This window comes from Streptopelia decaocto (genome assembly GCF_964273445.1).
Source record: "Streptopelia decaocto genome assembly, chromosome: 8".
NCBI lineage: Eukaryota > Metazoa > Chordata > Aves > Columbiformes > Columbidae > Streptopelia > Streptopelia decaocto.
This window is the reverse complement of record NC_138662.1, coordinates 20,942,136-20,960,984: the sequence shown is the minus strand read 5'-3', so window position 1 is coordinate 20,960,984 and position 18,849 is coordinate 20,942,136. Positions and strand designations below refer to the sequence as shown.

The 18,849-nt window shown below is 39.5% G+C and overlaps 1 protein-coding gene across 5 annotated transcripts; it reads left to right on the top strand.

The window, feature by feature from the left end:
• The first annotated feature begins 1,524 nt into the window (after positions 1-1,524).
• CCDC66 (coiled-coil domain containing 66) lies at positions 1,525-18,748 on the top strand. Of its 5 annotated transcripts, none has more exons than XM_082060472.1 (19): positions 1,525-1,543; positions 3,339-3,403; positions 5,750-5,772; positions 6,589-7,009; positions 7,431-7,566; positions 7,682-7,785; positions 8,770-8,894; positions 9,655-9,828; positions 10,651-10,782; positions 12,773-13,026; positions 13,397-13,481; positions 14,299-14,460; positions 14,957-15,104; positions 15,515-15,637; positions 15,904-16,382; positions 16,569-16,606; positions 16,944-17,188; positions 17,596-17,723; positions 17,824-18,748. In XM_082060472.1, exons 3-19 carry the CDS (start codon positions 5,767-5,769, stop codon positions 17,905-17,907), a joined length of 2,844 nt encoding a protein of 947 aa, XP_081916598.1. In that variant the 5' UTR covers positions 1,525-1,543; positions 3,339-3,403; positions 5,750-5,766; the 3' UTR covers positions 17,908-18,748. The 5 variants fall into 5 exon arrangements, with proteins under 5 accessions (XP_081916598.1, XP_081916597.1, XP_081916596.1 ...); XM_082060471.1 differs by lacking the exon at positions 1,525-1,543 and adding an exon at positions 1,796-1,894; XM_082060470.1 differs by lacking the exon at positions 1,525-1,543 and adding an exon at positions 1,805-1,854.
• The last annotated feature ends 101 nt before the right edge of the window (positions 18,749-18,849 follow it).

The following is an 18,849-nucleotide window of genomic DNA, read 5'->3' as shown; positions in this document are numbered from 1 at the left end:
TTCATTCTATGGAATAATTAGATCTTGAGAATAATTTTGTACCTCCTTAGCTTTCTCCAAATTCATTATTTCTTAAAAAAGCTTCCCTGTATCTTCTGTTGCCATCTGTCCTAATAGTTAAAACAACGTTTTAACTCTGCCTGGCAAAAAGACGTGCGGGTTTACAGACTAAATAGACCAGAAGAGCAATGAAGAGCCAGCTCAGAGAGCTGAAGTGATTTACACTAATACTGCTCAGCAGGGCCAGGACACAGAAATACTCCCTTTTCTTTAGGCAAGTTGAAAATATCAAAGGCCACAGGATAATTCTCCCTTCCAGCTTTGATAAATAAATAAAGGATAAATAAGGTCCTTCTCATAATATCTAGACATTGCAGAGGGACTCCTTGCGAAGCTGAGGGTCAGTTAAGGGACATGAGGTAGTTTTAGAATTCTGCCTCTTAATGTGGGAATCACACACAATGTTTCATGAGGAAATTTCCAACGTAGTTTGAAAGAAAAGAAAAAAAAATACAAAGCCAAATATGCATTAATGGAAACAATTTTTTTTTCCAGTGTAGGAAGTCCTTTTACATAAGTTACAAACTGCTTATTGGCATTTAATTATAAAAAAATCTTGCACTTAACAAAATAAGACCCTCCAAAAATGGCAAATCTTCCAGGCATTTGGTAAAAGTAGCACACAAATTAAAGTTATTTGAGCCAACCTCACAGCTGTTATAGAATTGATGTGTTATATGCAAGCCCAGCCACTTCTGCTTCGGTTGCAAAAAGACTCAAAGGGCAACATCCTGTTCCATTCAAAGATAATTTAAGCTTACAGAGCAAAGGGACTTGTCGAGCAAAACACTGATGTTTCGTTTATAAAACAAAAGAAAAACCCAAAACTTGGCTTCAGGGGAAAAAAGAAAAAAGAAGTCCTTCTAAGAGGATTTTTCTGTATGACAAGTTAAACTTTTGGAGAGATACTTGAGACTATATTGCCACCTGCTGTCTCAAACAAAACCCAGGAACACGTCTGGTTTCCTTATTATTGTTTAAAATACTGCAAGTATAATAGAAATCTATTAATTTGGAAAATCCATTGTGAAGCAGAGGCTGAAACATCAACACTGAAATCGTGGTGAGTGGTTTAGTCAATTTTATACAAACACAGCGGTTCCCCCGGTCTGGCAGAGCAGGTTTGGACACTGAAATTCACCTCGGTGTCTGTTTCGTTGCTGCTTTGCTTTTGTAGTCTCAAAAAGGGCGAACTTCTAGTACTGACAGCTGGAGTAAGCGCTACAGAATCCATCCCTATATATATATATATATATACGGTACCTTTGACTAGACAAAATTAACTGCATCTGTAAGGATTCTATCTATAAATGTGTATTTGTTAACCGCATCTAATAGGAACACTATTGCAGACAAGTCTACCTGCAGCACCGCAAAAAGAGACTAATTTAGGCACCAGTTCACCTCATCACCGCTCTGCTGAGCTCCTGACAAACACAGAGAGAGCGCAGGAGGAATTATTTTTTCCTCGACAAGGGAGCAGGTGAGTGAGGAGCGGACACTCCTTCGAAATGAAGGATTTCGGGCAGCATTTGGCTTTATTCATAAGCTTAAGTGCCCTCTCGAATAGCAAAAGATCCAAACTGGCTCCGAAGCGTTTTATTGAACGTGACCAAACTCGAATGTCCCGGCCGTGGGACTCCATTCCCCACAAAGCCCCGCACCCCGCAGTGTGCGAGCATCCCATTGGCTGCGCGGAGAGCCTATCGCCTCCCGGCTCCTTGCGCGGGGAAGGCAACCGCTGTACACAGAGCGCGGGATGCGCGGGCGTCTCCTCAGCGCCATGAACCTGGGGTGAGGACGGACGGGGCGAGGGCGGCGCCATGAACCTGGGGTGAGGAGGGACGAGGGGGCTCGCTGGGCTGGCAGCGGGGCCGGTCCTGCCGGCTGGGACGCGGCCCTGCCCCTGCGCGGCGGGTCGGGGCTCTGTGGGGCGGAACGACCTGCGCGGCGAGGCCGGGGTGATAGAACCTGCTCTGGGGAGGCCTCGGGAGGGGCTCTGGAAAGCGGGTTTGGGGGGGATTATTTGCTGTAATACTACCCAGAGGACTCCCCAGCTGAACACACAGAATTCAGAAGCACCAGCTATAATTTAACTTCACCAAAAGACAAACTCCCAGGAACCCCTTTCATCTGAGACTGGAATGGTAACACCTGTAGCACCACAATAAGAGCCTAATTTAGGCACCAGTTCATCTCATTACTCCTCTGCTGAGCTCCTGACAAATACCTAGAAAGTGCAGTATGATTTTTTTTTTTTCCTTGACAAGGCAGCAGGTGAGTGAGGAGCAAACACTAAAAATTTGTACTAGGTGTGGGTAAAATTGATAGAGAGCTAGCAAGCTTTGAACACTGAATGCATTGTCACTTCTTAGTAGACTTTAGGTTGCTTCTCATGACTGCTTAGGTGCTATCTCTTGTTTTATAGCTCATGCAATGTATTAAAATTATGTCATATAATGTCTGACTCATATAATGAGCCCCCTTTCGCAGCCCCACCGCCTCCCACCAACACAAAGCACCGAGCGAGACGAGCAGGTGCTGGGCTCAGCTCAGCTGCTGTGTGCGATTTGAAGGTCTCAGGTTACAACTTGGAGCACCTCTGTGCTGCTCTCTTAATTAGAAAGTTGCATACAAGCTTTAGATATATATATGTTAATGAAAGGGAGCTTGAAGATAAGCATTATTTTGAACATTAATCGTCGTATTAGATTGCCTCAAATTAGTGTATGGAAGAAAAAGAAAAGTGTTTGAATACTTAACACTCATACACCTGAGCACTGCCAACTTCTTATTTTTTTAAAAACCCTTACAATAACGTTTGTTCCACATAGAAACGTGGACCGTTCTGCATGGAAGCACAATTGGAGACTGTTTTCAGAATACAGACCCTCTTTGTGATCAGTGCTGGCATTCAGACTTGTTCAGCATTTTTTGTAGCACGCAGTTTATATTGTTGGCCTGTTTAATCCTTGAGGCAGGCACGTTGCTATGTATGACAATATAGAGTGGTACCTTCAGTTGGAGCATCTACTTTTTAACATGCAGGAAAAATTTTCCAGAATCTATAATAAAAGTAAACCCTCTTCAAGACCTGTTGATTTCTTTATATTAAGTAACTTCTCACAAACGTGGGAAGCTTGGGATATGAAAGAACATCTGGACCAACAATAAATACACTGTTACAAAATTGTCCTTGTTATTAATGTAAAAATCTTACCATTATCAGGCAACTTCATATCTCAGATTCCCCCCTCTTTCTCTCTCTCGTTTTACAGAGATGGACTGAAGCTTGAAACTGAAATACTGGATGGAAAACCCAGGCTAATTTTAGCTGCTTCTGGTATTTTTAAAAATCATTTTTCTCAAGTAATCTTTAAAGCTTATTGAAGTTGAACTTCAGATCCAAGCAACATGAAACACAGTGTTATGGAAATATTATTCAGATTAGGAAGAATATTTGTGCATTGTCATTTTCAAGTCCTCTTACTCACCAGCCTGATACTGGAGAGTAGGTTGATACTGAACTTCTGAGTAGTCCGTTCACTGGCCACAAGCTGGCAAATAGTCTTGACTCTTCACAGCTTTTCTCTGCATTCATAAAAAAAATTAAGTACTATTAGATATTAACTGGCAGAACTTGATAATTTCTATATAACTTTTAGCACCTTACCAAGGAGAAAGAGGCCTAGTTGCTTGCCACTTAAATTACACAGAATTACATAGTTACAGTCACATTTCTGACTTCAAAGCAGCTTCAGTATTTGGCAGTCAATCTTTATAAATTTCAATAAGCAGTTTATTTAGGCCAGATCTCATTACTACCACCTGAGATAGACTTTTCCAGTATATGTTCATAAATAAACATTAAATTCTGGTTTTGTGATTTGTCAAGTTTCTTTACAAGAAGTCCACTTTCCCTAACTGTTCTATATAGCAATCAGGATACATTCTCCGTTTAACGCCCTCTAAATTATATTTCACATTCTGCATTTACCATAGAGATGTCAAATGAGGCGTCTTGGGGTCTTTTGAGTCAGTAAGGAAGACCAGTCTACTGGAAACAAAACCTTGCAACACCTCGGAAACAGCAACACTATGATTTTCAGTTTTTTCCAACAATAGCATCGTTGGCTGGGTAGGGCCAGGGTACATTCCAGGGTGCTCCAAAATAAAGCATTATCTTTGACTTTGACCCAGCCTTGAACAAGCAGTCTTCTCCAGAAATTAACACGTTTACACAACTGACATAAACAGCACTTCCTTGACTTGAATTGTGTCAAAAATTGCATCAAATTGTATTACTGCTGAATTTCAGTTTTCTGCACTGTCAAATACTGCTAGCAGTCTTAAGGGCTAAAGTAGGATTATTCTGTAGTAGCTTAAGCTGCTATAATACTCAGGATAATTGTTTTTCTTTTACACAAAAATAAAACAAAACCAAACAAAAATTACAAAGAAAGCCCTACCAACAACAACGAAAGGAAACCAACCAAACAACAGCTCCACAAGCAGCACTCCAGAGTTCCATGTTGTACATCTCCCCACTGTGAAGGCAAAGACCCTATTTTTCTTTCTCCTTTCCACAGATAAGTTGTGTTTGCACAGCACGTAGAATCCCACCTTATTTAATTTCTCAATAGTCATAAAGAAGCCAAAATAGTGACTTCTGCCTACTCAGGTGAGGGCTGAGTGCTTGAGAACCTGGTGGTAAACATGGCCACAGAACACCTTCACCACTGCAACATTATCAGTGCAGGATTTAGTGCTTGTCTCTGCAGAACAACTCAGCATGCTCCCAAGTTTTAAAATGTTCATCTAGGTTGGAAGCTATTAACAGTGGGGTTTTGTAGGCTTCAAGAACAGTGTTCTCTAGTGTCTTTAATTGGTAATGGAAGAAAAATATATAGGTGGTACCTGTGCAAAATGTGCCACAACCACTGCTAGAGCCATAACTGCCTAGTGCAGCTGAAGCAGCTTTGTTTCCAGCAGATGTGTTCCACTAAAATATCATCCCAGCTATTTTTCTCCCCTTTGCCATTAGCCATATGTGCAAGATTTCTTGTGTTTAGCACCACATCCCATCTATTAATATTATAATATTCTTTATTATTGTTTTTAGTATTTAATATTATTTTTGAGACCACTACACCTCTGTGCATCCTCTAGGATTTGTGTTGAAAGACAAGACTGTTTCAGGGCAACAATAATAGATAGTGTGATTCCGCAAGTATTGTTTCTTTAGGCTGTCAGTGGTGGAGACATATCATCATGTAGTCAGATGGGGTTGAATACAGGGACTATCCAAAAAGAATGTGAGACAGAAAGCAAACTGAAAAATCACAATAAACAAACAAAAATAAGCTATTACCACAGGGCTCTCTGAGAAACAGAATGAAAAACAGGGCAAGATCAGACTGGCACAATGATTTTATTAGATCTGTATGGAACTGGAAATAGTTACTGGAATAGATCCAGCCTTTTTTCCAACATACTTTTTAAACGTGTATACCGAAATTACAAAAAAGTAAACTGATCTAGTTGGGGCAGATATTCTGAGGAATCTACTTTCCCCCAGCCTTACAAAAATCAGATTAATATGACAGTTTACTAACTTCTCAAGATTGTCTTTCAGGAGGAAGTTGTGATTAAATACTTCTCTCATATGTTTGTATTTGTTCCCCAAAAGATAAATCGAAACCTGCAATGAAGGTAAGTGCAAAAATGACTTTTTTTGTTTAAGCGCACAAATTAACTGGTTAATTTGTTAACATAAAAATTTGAGAACACATTTAAACTGTCTAAATACTTGTAATGAATTATATTTATGAAGGATAAATATATATTTCTCAGGGTCGTAATAGCTGTTAAAAAGGATGAATTCAGAGTTCTGTGACTACTTTTACCTTTGCAAAATGCTTTAATTTACTTTTCCAAGAAGTTACAGCAGCAAAGGAAATCACATAAATCAGAACTTTCAGAGACCTTAAAGGGATTCTGGTAAAATAGGCACCTGAAGCGTGTTTAAGTTCCAGTTTAGTCATATAGGTTGTCCGTCCCAAGTAAACTAGAATGTGATGAGTTGGGGAAGGAAAGAAAGCAGAAAAAAAAGCCTCAAAACATAGGAAATAATTACAAGTGTACACCAAGGACCTTGAAAATGATAAAACTTTAGTACAAATGGAAAAAAATCCAGATTGAAATAATATTGGTTGTATGTTGAAAACATACCTGTTTGAAGCCAGGATTCAGAAACACCAAAGAAAGGCAGTTAATGTTTATTAATTCTTTTAAATGTTGTGCTATATAAACTTATTTTTCATATTGTCATTTTAAAATATTCAAATTTGCATGCTGTATTCTCTTCCAAAGTATTCCCAGTACTCATTAAGATATTTCATTAGTTGCTACTGATGTAACAGAGGAGAAAAATGACACTTCTTTGTTGCTTCAATCTTGTTTTCATTTGTCACCCATGCAATTTTATTTCCTTAGTTAATATGTGGTGAAATCCTATTGCTTTAACAGATGGGTAATAAAGCCAGAGCACCTAAGCAGGCCTTGAGACTAAGGAATACTGGGCATATTCTGCATTCCACACAAAATGCTGGTGTCAAGCAGGAAAACTTAACGAAACCAAGGAGCGAATCAAGCTTATCAACGACAAAAGGTGAAAAACTGCAAGTTACTAAACACTCCCCACGTGAAACCACAACTAGAGATCACTCTTTGATTTTCCAAAGAGGCAGCACAAACAGATGTCCTGATTCAGAGAATCCTGATGTTGTTACAAAAAGTAAACGGAAACCTCAAACCCCACGTGTGTCAGCTGAAGACCTCAGAAGTTTGGCGTGTTTAACACAAGAACAGCTTCAGCAGATACTGATGACAATAAAAGAAGGAACGAGAAGCATTTCTGAGACTCATAATGAAAAGCAAGAGGAAACAGGTAAGATACTGATAGTTGCGTTAATTTCATGGAAACTGAGCAGACTGTGAAAGCTCAACTTTGAGTTCATAATTAAAGTTTATTTGCAGGCTGCAGAGATGTTACTCTTATGTTTAATGGTCTCAGACAATACTGTTTGCCATTATGGATCAGCTCTTTGCCACCAAGAATAAGATACACTGCAACTGAGTCCCAAACTCTGAGCTCTTAGCCAAGGATAAGTGTTATTTTAAGTCTGACATTCTAAAAACGCCCTGTGAAGTTTTAACTGATGCGCCTTAACTATACAAGCAGGGCTGAAAACAGTTTCTTTAAGCAGTGGGGAATTTGCAACTTTCTGCTGTTTTCAAAGTATTTACTCAATGCTGAAGAAAGTTTCATGGTCATATATATATTTATATATTTTTGTATTCTACCACAGCTACTAATGAGGCATCAGAGATAAACAGTGTAACATTGCTTCACAAACCTTGTGAAGCTTCACCTGTTCCAGATGAAACTAACTCCGATTCAAGCAGGAAACAAGAAGGACATCCACAGCCAGGACAGAAAGTTACGTACGTAGATCTGTGTTATTATCTACAAAAATTGTATCTCTGATAAGGATTTGTGATCTTTAAAATGGACAGATTAGGGTTTTAGGTCAAATTATTTTTTTCTTCTTTTCTCTAGAAAGGATTCCTGGAAACCTGCTGACGTGTTTAGTACCTTGGGTGAAAGAGAAGGGGAGAAAGCCTTACTAGAGTTTAGAAAGACCCAGTGGAAGAAGGAATTAGGTACTTACGATATACAGAATATATTTTTCATAAATTTATTACATTCAGTGCCAAGAAATTTTGTGTTCCTTATTCTCTTTTAAATTTACTCAGTGCAGTTGCTACAAATTGAAAAGTACAGTTTTATCAGTTTCCCAGACAGATTAAAATTCTTCAATTTCAAAATTTTATGCAAAGATTATCTATAAATTCTTGCAAAAACGCTTCTTAACCAAATAAGTACTATCAAAGAACTATATTCAGTTATGCTTCATATTGTAGGAGTTATTTGCCACTGATGTCATCACATTCTGACAGTAGTTGATAGCCATTATCATTAAAAAAAAATAACTTGTTTTCTTTTACTGGGCAAAGTGTGACCCTGATCTACAAGCATGACTGAATGTATCAAATTGCAATTGAAAATGAAAATAGTTTGCAGCCCTGTCCCATCACCAACCAAGGGGCATCTCTGTCATAAAATCACAGTGCTTAACGCAGTAGTAAATTCTCTCTGACAAATGAAGCTTTTTAGGATTCACATGCAGGAGTGTTTTGTTTTCCACTCAGGCGCAGGCTGCCTGGTTTCAGGGTTTGATTTTGCATTGTCAGTGGGTTCCATGTGTAGCTCTGTTGGATTTAATAATATTACAGTAGTCCAAGCCTGGTATAATAAAATGGAGAGAATTTAAATACTTAGTTATTTCTCTTAGCTTTCCCTCTTCCCCTGGGACATTGTTAAGCCTTCAGTGTCCGTAGTCTTCTCAGACATTCCCCGATTACTTTTACATCTCTGGGTGGAGAGTCAGCTGCCATCCTCTTAGCAGTGTCACGTTTAGACTGATTGGTCAGACAATGGTTACTCTTTTAGTCCACTTTACAAGCAAAATTACAGGGGAGATGTGCATTGCTGCCTTTTTTTAAAAAAATAACCTGCTCCATGTGTGTATTAGGAACTCTGACTAGAGGTGGGGTTTGGTGGGGTTTTCTTTTTTTTTTTTAAAGATGAACAGGTAGCACTGAAAAAGAAACTGAAGGAAGCTTTGGAGGGAGAGGTGGGATGTTTCTGGGCAAAACCCAGCAATAATAAAGCCCATAAAGAGAAGGTGGAAACGCTTGATCCAGATAAGGTAAGGCTATCCGTTAAAACTAACGAGCACGCAGCTTCCACAGCCCTGCACCAGAGCTGTTCTAATTCATACAAGATTTTTTAATATGAATCCAGTCTTAGGGGTCACTTTAAGCACTTTCATGGCATGAATTGCTGAAACTCCCTGTTTCACACCTACTGCTGCACTTTTTATCTTCACAAATTAAGATCTCTGTAGCATGAACAAGCCATTCCTGTCTTTCCACATTGGTTCCTAGCTAAAAGGTATAAACCTTGTCCAGTTCTATTTTGAGGAACAGCCTCAAATGTAATTCCTGGTTATACAATTATTTACATTGTTCATGAGCTCCCACATGTATTTGCTAACATAATAAGCATAGCAATTTGACTTTGACTCTAAACTGCCTTTTAAAAAGTCAGCTGTCGCTCTGATAATACAGCATCAGATAAAGAGATGAGATGAGACTGCTTCATCAGCGAAATTGATGGCTGCTAAACAGAAGTTAGGGTTGTACATGCTATCAGTTACTCAAGCAAATTGCCTTTTTTGTGGCATATTCAACATTCCTAGAAAAGTTACCAGGCTGCCCCATAAGAATTTATTTTCATCTGCATAATTAACAAATACTGGATATGAGATGCTTGGTTACAAGTTTTGACTGAAGTTTTAATGAATAGCAGTTTCTAGAAGTTTATTAGGTGTTGAAGGCTATTTAGTACAAAACAGGTGAACTAAATAAATCAAATCTTAAACAACTGACTTGTCACTTTACTTGCAGACATTGTTTCCAGCTGAGTCAGTAACTCCCCCTGGGGAAGACTCTGTCTGTACAGCTGCTTTAACCACAGAGGCTCCTCAGGGCCCACGGAGTGTTTCCTGTGCTCCAGCTGCGCAGTCTGCACATTTCAGTTTGGACTTTCCAACTGCCAACCTCACAGCATTTGTTTTAGGGGTAAGATCTGAAATTGCATGCAGCATTTTTTTCCTGATTCTTGACAACAGATGTATTCTCTTCAGTAGTTCCTTAAAGTCAGAAGAATTCAGTATAGACCTTTTCACTCTATGTAGAGAACTGTGTCTGAATGTTTGTCAAAATATCGATGTGAGCATTTTCAAGACTTATGTGAGGAACAGTACTAGAGGTGTGAGCTGAAGTGTTATTTAGCTTTTAAGTATGCATTAAAGGAATAGAGAACAGGAACCTATCAAATATAAGACTTTAAAAAAATGTGTTGATGATAGAAGGTTCAAGAAGTTTCTGAGTTACTGTTAGTAGGCACTAATTGAAGAGTGGCTTTCATCAGGTGGTATTTAAGTTCTCAGTGCCACTAGAGTTCATTAAAAAATACAGATAACATTAAGAAACAGGAAGAGCAGATACTATGTAGAATTTACTTGAGACAAATCACTACTAATTAGATCATCATGCTGAATCTACTGGAAACACAGACTGAGCAGTGAACCATAGCAAGAGGGTGGCATTTTTTATTCATGACATAAGTCATGTTTTTTGAAGTGAGAAGCTGATGGCTCAAGTTAGAATAGTATTCAAAGATGGGCTTATTCAGCATCTTTCTAACAACTGAAGCATTTTTATGGAGCAGTCAGACACTTGCTACAGTTACAAACTTCCATACATTTTTTTTGTGCAAGAGAATAGGCCACTTATACCAAGCAACTGAAGCCAGAGTTTTCTGCCAAGTCTCTATTATGTGGCAAGACAAGGTACTGAATTTTTTGTCCAAGGAAGAGACTACCACTTCTCTTATTTCAGGAAGCTGTGCCACAGGAACGACCTTTTAGTGCTTTGAAGCATGAGCAACAGAAAAAGTGGCTTGAAGAGCTGGACAAACAGAAGGAAGAAGCTAAGCTACGAAAAATGGAAGAAAAACTTAGTTTATCAAAGGTACCTGTGGTTTAGAGGGACTCTTTGGAATGAGTTGTTCTTTCCATTTTTGTTCTAAGAAATAAAAGATGAAATTGTAGACCTAATGGAGTAGGGACAAAGGTGTAACTACTTGTAGCACATCCAGATTTTCACTGTAAGTCCATAGGACAATCTGATTGAACATTCAGACAGCAGCTGTTCCAGAATTTTGGTAGCAGAGAACAGACTGTATCTGCTGGGATGTGTTGGACTGCTTGCTGCAGAGAGGAAAACACTGATACTACTGTATTTTTTTATTTCCCACCATTGTGTGAAAGCTCTGGGGTTTGTAAGGTGTTGTGGAGACACTGACCAGACACTTTGTAAAAAGACATTTTCTATAGATAACTGCTATATAGGAGATAAGGAAAGTATAGGCAACTACAGTGTATCACAGTGGTGATCACATCCTGCTCAAGAAATAAAATGCACACACGTACAATCTTACAAAAGGCTTTTAAACGCTTGCACTCAAAAAAGTATTGAAGAAATTAGCATTACCTTTTTTACCCTTTGTTTTTTCCCGGCTGTTGAACGTCGGTCTCTTACAATTGCTTTGCAGGTGGGCTACCTGGAGAGACTTTTAATACTGTCGCAATTGGCCAACTTGGTCAATGTATCTTTTACCCCTGGAGGTTCTTCCTTATATGTTGCTATTTCTACTATAGTAGTAGTTTTAAGGTTAGTGGAACAGTCTGTATTCTTATACAGCCTGATACTGTCACACTCTTTCAAAGACTGTCTTTTGAAGCAAAGGAACGTGCAGGGAGATTGCACTACTGCTAGAATCCAGATTTCTAAGTTACTGTACTCGGCTTTAACCCCAGGAATGCATCTTTTACCATAGGGTGTTCTGTATTTTTAATTAACAAGAATCTTGGTTAACAAAACATATGAACGTTCACTCTCTATGGCCTTCTAGATTAAAAGGCTACAGTTTTTACTCTCCACTGAAGAATTTACAGCAATTACATAGTTCTTGACAGAAATTCTTCATGTTAATTCCACGGTTTGTAATAGTAGAAAAGAACTTTCCTACCCACCCCCCAAAACCAAAAATCCTTTGTTGCTAGGGTTAGTCACATACCTGCACACAACAGAAACCTCTTCATTTCTTGAGTTGTGGAGGCATCAAGTTTCCTCTGTAAATTGAGCTTTTTAAGTGTGAAGGGAACACAGCTGTGAAAGGTTCATTCATTAGCTGGCTTGATTTTTCATTTGACAGCTGTGCAGTGGGAAGGTGGTTGCAGTGACCAGTGAGTAACCCAACAGTGATCTTGCTTCTAGCCTCTTTTTGAAAGGAAGTTAATGTGCACTTCATCTCTTTCTCCTCAATATCTTTTTTTTCAGGTCATGTGTTATACTCTCAATCCTTCTGCATATTGCACCACAGACGTGCATTAGAATAAACTAGGTTTTCCAGCCACTCTGATCTGCTTCTGCTTTACAGGGTATGCAAAGGGAACAAAACTCAGGGAACAGGAGGATTTGTGAGAATTTGGATTCTCATAATTTGGACTAAGATTTTTCTCGCTTCTTTTAAAATAGGTGTGAAACTTTCCTGACAGAAGGGAATTTTTGTTTAAGGAAAAGACTCCCAGAGAGTTGATGACATTAGATTATGGTTAGTTCTTTTCCCACAGAAGGCAAGTTTTGGGGCAACAGTACCAAAAAGCCTGAATCCATGTTAACTTGATTTTTTTTTCCCCTGAAAATATAATAGCAGTATGTTTTTGCTGACCGAGTCTATGGATCAGCAGTATAATTTCTGATCTTGCTTGCATTTTAAGCAACAGAAAGATTTCTGTTTTCCCGTTCAGGGCTTTAACTACTGTCTGTATTGTAGCCATATTAACAGAACTGTTAACAGAAGTGTTCCTGTTTTACAGAATGTGTATTGTCTGTTTTATTAACCATACTTACAGTGTAATGAGCGCGTTTCCTTTGTTGTTGCTTCATATTTATTCAGGCTGAAGAGCATGACAGATGGGCAATGCATTTTGATTCTGTAAAGAACCAGCTTAGTGCTAACGCGCAGCACCCCTTCCCCGGGAGGGACCCCGAGCAGCCTGACAGCCTTTGCCTGTCCCCTGGCCCTAAGGAGCTGACTGCTTTTGTTCACCCTTTTTCACCTGCAGCTTTAGGCAACCTCATGCCCTCAAAGGTGGGAAATGCAGAAAAAGCTGCTAAAACCGGCGCTTTGGAACACAGTCAGAAAGTCAGGTGGGTGAGCTTCCTAAGGATAATGGTCTGAGCCAGCACATTTCTGAGGCTTCCTCAGAAATTTAAAAAAAAAAAGAAGAATAAGATTCTTTAAATCTCGTCTTTGGATCTTATTCATTTGGCTTTTGCTTTTTTCCAGAAACACCTGTTGTTTCACTTTTGAAATACACAAGTGCTTCCATTGTTCATTATTAAAAGTTACTGTATATAACACTACTTTGTTCTTTAGTGAAATGAGTTTCATGATTGTAAGTTAATACAATGGGAAAACCTTAATATGAAAATATTACTTGCAGTCTAACTGATTCTAAGAAAGGCTTTATGATTATTTTCTTACGATTAAAAACACTTACATGCTTGTCTGTCCTAGTTTCCTGCGTTCAATGACAGCTCTCCTGGACCCTGCCCAGCTTGAGGAGCGAGACAGGCGGCGGCAGAAACAGTTGGAGCATCAGGTAGAATTCTGTTTTACTGACGCTATTTTAATGAGAAGAAAGGATGAAAGGTAGTGTTGTCACGACTAAAGCGTGAGATTTAATACCAGAATCCAGTGAGGTGCTTTAGTGCTTCAGATTACACGTTTCCAGTTGTTTAACGGTATTTCGCTCAGTAAGACTCTACCATTTTAATACTTGTACAGACATGATTGCATTTCTGTAACTGAATTATTGCCTCAAAAAACGCACAGTGCACTCTTTAGAGCTCTAGTAGGTTTGTGTGCTTTTTTCTTCAGTCTCCGCTGTCGTCAGGAGAACTGATGGTTTACAGCTACGCATCCCATGAATCTTTACGTTTTTATTTACGTCTTTAATTTACTTTATTGTCATTTACGTTACTTGTGTGGCACTCTAACTGAAGGTACCACTGCATGATGATGTCTCTGGCACAGTGTAAAGAAGCCTTAGTACAAATGTAGTGAGCCTGTTGTGGTCAGGCTGTTATTTGCTGGCAATACCAGCTTACAGGACTGAACCACCATTTCTTTACAAGAAAAAACAAAAGCATTTTTGAAACCAAAAAGCTACTTGTGTTTGTCTCTGGGTATTTCAAACTGCTTTATTGGGCTGGTGGTTCTCTCGAAAAGAAAGGAAGGCAGCTGCCTTTCTGTGAGAAATCAAAAGAAACAAAGTGGAAAGAAAATGCCTTGATTATTTTAATGTATTTGTCCAAATCCAATTATTATACACATATGGTGGAAGTATATGAATATATAGATTATAATACCTTGATTGTTGTATCTTTTAATTCCCCTTTGTTTTCTGTTATCCCTAGAAGGCAATAATGGCTCAGGTTGAGGAAAAACGGAAGAAGAAACAGCTGGAGGAAGAGCAGAGAAGGTGGGAAGAACAAGAGGAAGAGGAGCGCCTAGAACGGGAGAAAGCACAATTGCAGCAGCAGTTTGAGGAAGATGTGCTGAGGCAAAAGCAAAAGGAGGTGGGATTTTTGCATTTTCTTTAGTGCAGATGGTCTGTAATGGGTTTGGAGGAAAATGGTTCTTGTTCTTCAGTTTCAAAATGGTGTTGCCTCATCATTTGGAAAACTAAAACTGTCTGAAACTTGGACATTTGAAACCAGAATCAGTTCCTTCACGTAATAAACTTGTAACATGGTATGAGTTTAACAGGTAACTTTTTTTGGACAAGGGCCTTCACAGGAACAGAAATGGATAAGAACTGCAAAAACGGAATTGTAGTTTTAAATAATGCAGAAACATCCATTTTTTGTTAGCACAGCAGAGGTTCTGAAGTCATCGTTACAATCGTGAAGGTTATATATTGCATCTACTCCACTAGTTGGGTTTTTTTTAGCAAAAAGGCTTTACTGAAAATAAGAATACACATAAACCTTGAGAATTACATGGAGGTTAAATAATCCTATTAATTTTAGTCTCAAAATAAATGGTCACATATATATATATTATTTTTTAAAGGAACTCGTGACTCTTAAAACAAATGAGCTTTATCAGACAATGCAGAAAGCTCAAGAATTAGCACAGAGATTAAAACAAGAACAGCGCGTTCGAGACTTGGTGCAGAAGGGACACGACATTTCGAGGCTGCAGAAGAACCTCCGTGGGGGTAAGTGCACGGCTTGCCTGCTCGGTGGGGACCTTGGGTTGGGTTCGTTTGCCCTTCTGCATCGGGGCAGAATTTGCTCCTTTGCTTCATGAACCACTTTTCATTTCAGCTTATTTAAAGAGCTTTCCAAACAAATGCCAGTGTTAACTCATATGGAGAATACTGCAGTTTAGTAAGCTTCAAATACTGTGTTGCATTAAGGAAGAAATATAAAGAAATGATCAGGAATGTATAGGGAATGTTCAGACCTATCAATTAGATTTGCAGTGAAAAAAGTCGAGTATTGGGATCTGAAGCCCAGTTCTCAGTCTCACTTTGAATTCTAAACCACAGTAGCCTGACAACTTGATAAAATGGTTTAAATGGAACATGCGTTACTAAATTGAACAATTTTCCTTATTTCTTTTTAGGTGATAAAGAATTTGAAGATGGTCATACTGACATTTCCCATCAAAGTCCTCGTTTTCCTGGTGGCGTTCAGAGCCCGGCGGAGCAGCAGCGTTCTCCTCGGAAGGACACGGCTGTGCAGACAGGTACGCAGCCCTCGCCTTCAGTTACTCTTGATGGACATTAAGAAAGACTATTACAGTGTATCACCATATTCTCTTAATTTCCCTGTAGCTGTTAATTAGCAGTTACAGATTCACGTCACCCTGTGTGCAGTGGTGACTCGCTGCGATTACCACGTGTTTGTAGTTGTCTTCAGTGCGAGTGTTCACAGGTTTGCATAATGTGGTTTGATATCGAGCAGGACTGGGCTCCTGATAAATATATATATATATATATAATTTTTTTTTAGATGACTTCAATATTTCAGCATGTACCGAATCTGCTGAGGAAAGAGCTGTGTGTTGTGGGTCTCCTGATGTTTCCATAGAATATCAAGAACCCTCTAGCAGCAAAAAACACCAGAAGGAAATGCAGAATATAGATAAAAATAAGATTTCAGGAAAAGAGACTGGTGGCATTTACAGTGATCTATATGAACTATATGCAAGAAAAGAAAGACAAATTAAACCTTCAGAGAAATCCAGCAAGAGGCCTGACTGGAACATAAAGAAGCCTGAGAAAAGGTACATTCCAGCCTCGGAAAGGTACCCGAAACAGCTACAGAAACAGAGGGCGGAAAACAAAGTGAGACGGCAAATGGAGCTGCTGCAGCTGGTAGAAAGAAACGCCCCCGGGAACCTCTGCCCGAAAAAGGGGGGATGGTCAGAGCCGTCCCCTTCACCTCACCAGGAAATAACTGCGAAGCACAAGGAGCAGCGCATCAGGAAGGTAAGGATTCGCTTGAACAATGGGCTGGCGGTTAATCTAGCGAGTCTTTGCTAAACACCGTTCCCTGAACTGGGGTCAGACAGTCCTTGGGGATTCACAACAAAGTTGTCTCGAAAAGTTAAAGATTTGAATGTAAAATACATGGAGCTTTTTATTTTACTTGTGACCTTCTTGTTTTTCTCCTAGGAAGAACAATTACATAAGAATCATTTGAATGAAGAAAGGTATGTCTGTCCTCTGCATTAATGACATGTATAAATGCAATAATAATGACATGTATAAATACAATAATAACAAAATGTATAAATACAATAATAATGAAATATATGTTTTTCTTTCCTGATTTTAAATTTTTTGGAAAAGAATTTAGATACATCTAATTGTCTACTATTGAAAATACACAAGAGGTATAAAAGCAGGTATAAAACACAAGAGGTATAAAAGCAGAGTAGATGAGCAGAAGTCCAGTCCTCTGAGGGCTCTTTCTCTGCTCTTTGAGAAAATCAATCACATCACTGCAGTATTGTTTGGGATTTTCTTTAACCATGTTGTTTTGTACAGATCGGAATCACCGCCCGTTCCAGCTGTCAGGAACAGATCGTACCCAGTACAGCAACACGCGCTCCACGCCGCTCGTGTCGCGGCGCACAACAGCGCTGGCAGAAGAGAGAGGAGCCCCAGGGCGGGCAGAGCCCCCTCCCCACAGTTCGTTCCCTACGTGCGAACAAACGAGGTTTATTACCTGGACCCCGACGCCCCAGTGAGCAGACCTTCCACCCAGGACCCGCAGCGTCGCCCGCGCAACGGTACTGGAGCGGAGGGGGAGCTGCTGGGGTAGAATGATGGTACCAAAGTGCTGCCATTGGTTTGGTATCTGTCTTGTACTGAATTTTGCACTAACTCGGGTGTGTGTCAGCGCTGTACAGCAAGCCTGTGCAACCAAACACTATTCAAACAGACAAAGGTTTTTAAAAACAAACTAAAAAGCAACACAATTTTTTGTTCAGCTTTTCTGTCTGCTTACCTTTGCTGAAGTATGCTTGCACATCTCTGCTATTATCATATGGAGATTTGGGGGTGGGAGATATTTGACTTAAAATAGTGACTGTAATCTGATAGTAACCAAAACCTGACTTTAGGCTGTGAAAACGTCCTGTGCCAGCGTTAGCGCAGCACTGAGGGAGCTTTGCTGACCGGTTGATCTGCATTTCAGATTCCTGCCAAACGCCACGACCGCTCTGCAGCTCTGATCACGTTCCAGACCCTCTGCTCAATCCTGAGGTCATTAAAATCAGAGACAGACAACAAGCAATTCTCAAAGGACTGTCAGAATTACGCCAGGTAAGCACAAAGTTATATACGTGTATATATACATATATGTATCTCCATATATCCACTGAAGTCCAAAGGACCACTGGCAGCTGTTCCTTCCTGGTTCCAGGGCCTCCTGCAGAAGCAGAAGGAGTTGGAGTCCGCTCTGATTCCCGCGCTGGCTCAGGACGAGAACTTCGTGTCTCCGTTTTGAGAGGTACAAATGATGTTCTGAATTCTGAAAACAACGGCGCAGCGCTGCGCTTGCCACTGTAATAAATTATGAACCAGCTCTCTCTTTTTTATGAAAGAATCAAATTTTGTGAATTTTGATCGACTACAGGGTCACGTTGCTTTTCACATTCAAGATACATTAAACTGATCGTGTGTCTGTTTAGAATGGTCTTGTATGTCCAATTAATATAAGCGACCAAAACACTGTAATATTACTGGGTTTTTTTAGAACTTGGTGCATGTATTTTGATAAATAAAGATTAATAGCTCGGGTAGACCTGGTTGGTATTTTTAACTACATGAAACTGCCTGTGCTTAACTACTCAGATTGCTTTTAAGCTTAGACAATGCATATTAACTCAACTAATCCCAGATTTCAGGACCACAGAAGTGCTGACTTAACTGCACTAACCCGACATCCTCCATAAAAGGACTAAAATCACGTTGCAAACAAGAAAAAGAATCCAAACCTTTGGACAACATGAAGTCAGGAACATCAGCAGAAGCAAAACCAGCAAGAGAATAAGGGCCATTGCGTGACCCCAGGTACTCAGCGGCAGCTGCTGTTTTCCAGGTGATGTTCAGAATGAGCCAATTAAGAGAGAATCACTGGGGAAAAAAAAAAATCAGTTTATAACACAACAGATGTGCAAAAGACCAAGATTAATAAACAAATTAAATGCTGTATTAAAAAAAAAAAAAAGGAAGCACCAGTAATCATCATTGTAAAGTGTCAGAGCATTGAGGGGTTTTCTAATTTATTTTTCTACTGCAAAGTGAACTACCGTAGTAATTAAAACCAGCTTTGCCCTTCTCTCATTACAGTAATTACAGTGGCAAGATAAAAGGCATCAGATGACTCGGTTGGTGCTGTAATGAGAGGGAGGACCACAGTTAGACACCAAAGTAGTTGCTGTTCATG

Excerpts from the sequence above, each read along its gene's own strand:
- CCDC66 (XM_082060470.1), top strand. The coding sequence starts at position 1,820 with ATGCGCGGGCGTCTCCTCAGCGCCATGAACCTGGG. Across the intron at positions 7,010-7,430 it reads TGAAAAGCAAGAGGAAACAG|CTACTAATGAGGCATCAGAG; the intron begins GTAAGATACTGA and ends ATTCTACCACAG. Across the intron at positions 16,607-16,943 it reads AATCATTTGAATGAAGAAAG|ATCGGAATCACCGCCCGTTC; the intron begins GTATGTCTGTCC and ends TGTTTTGTACAG.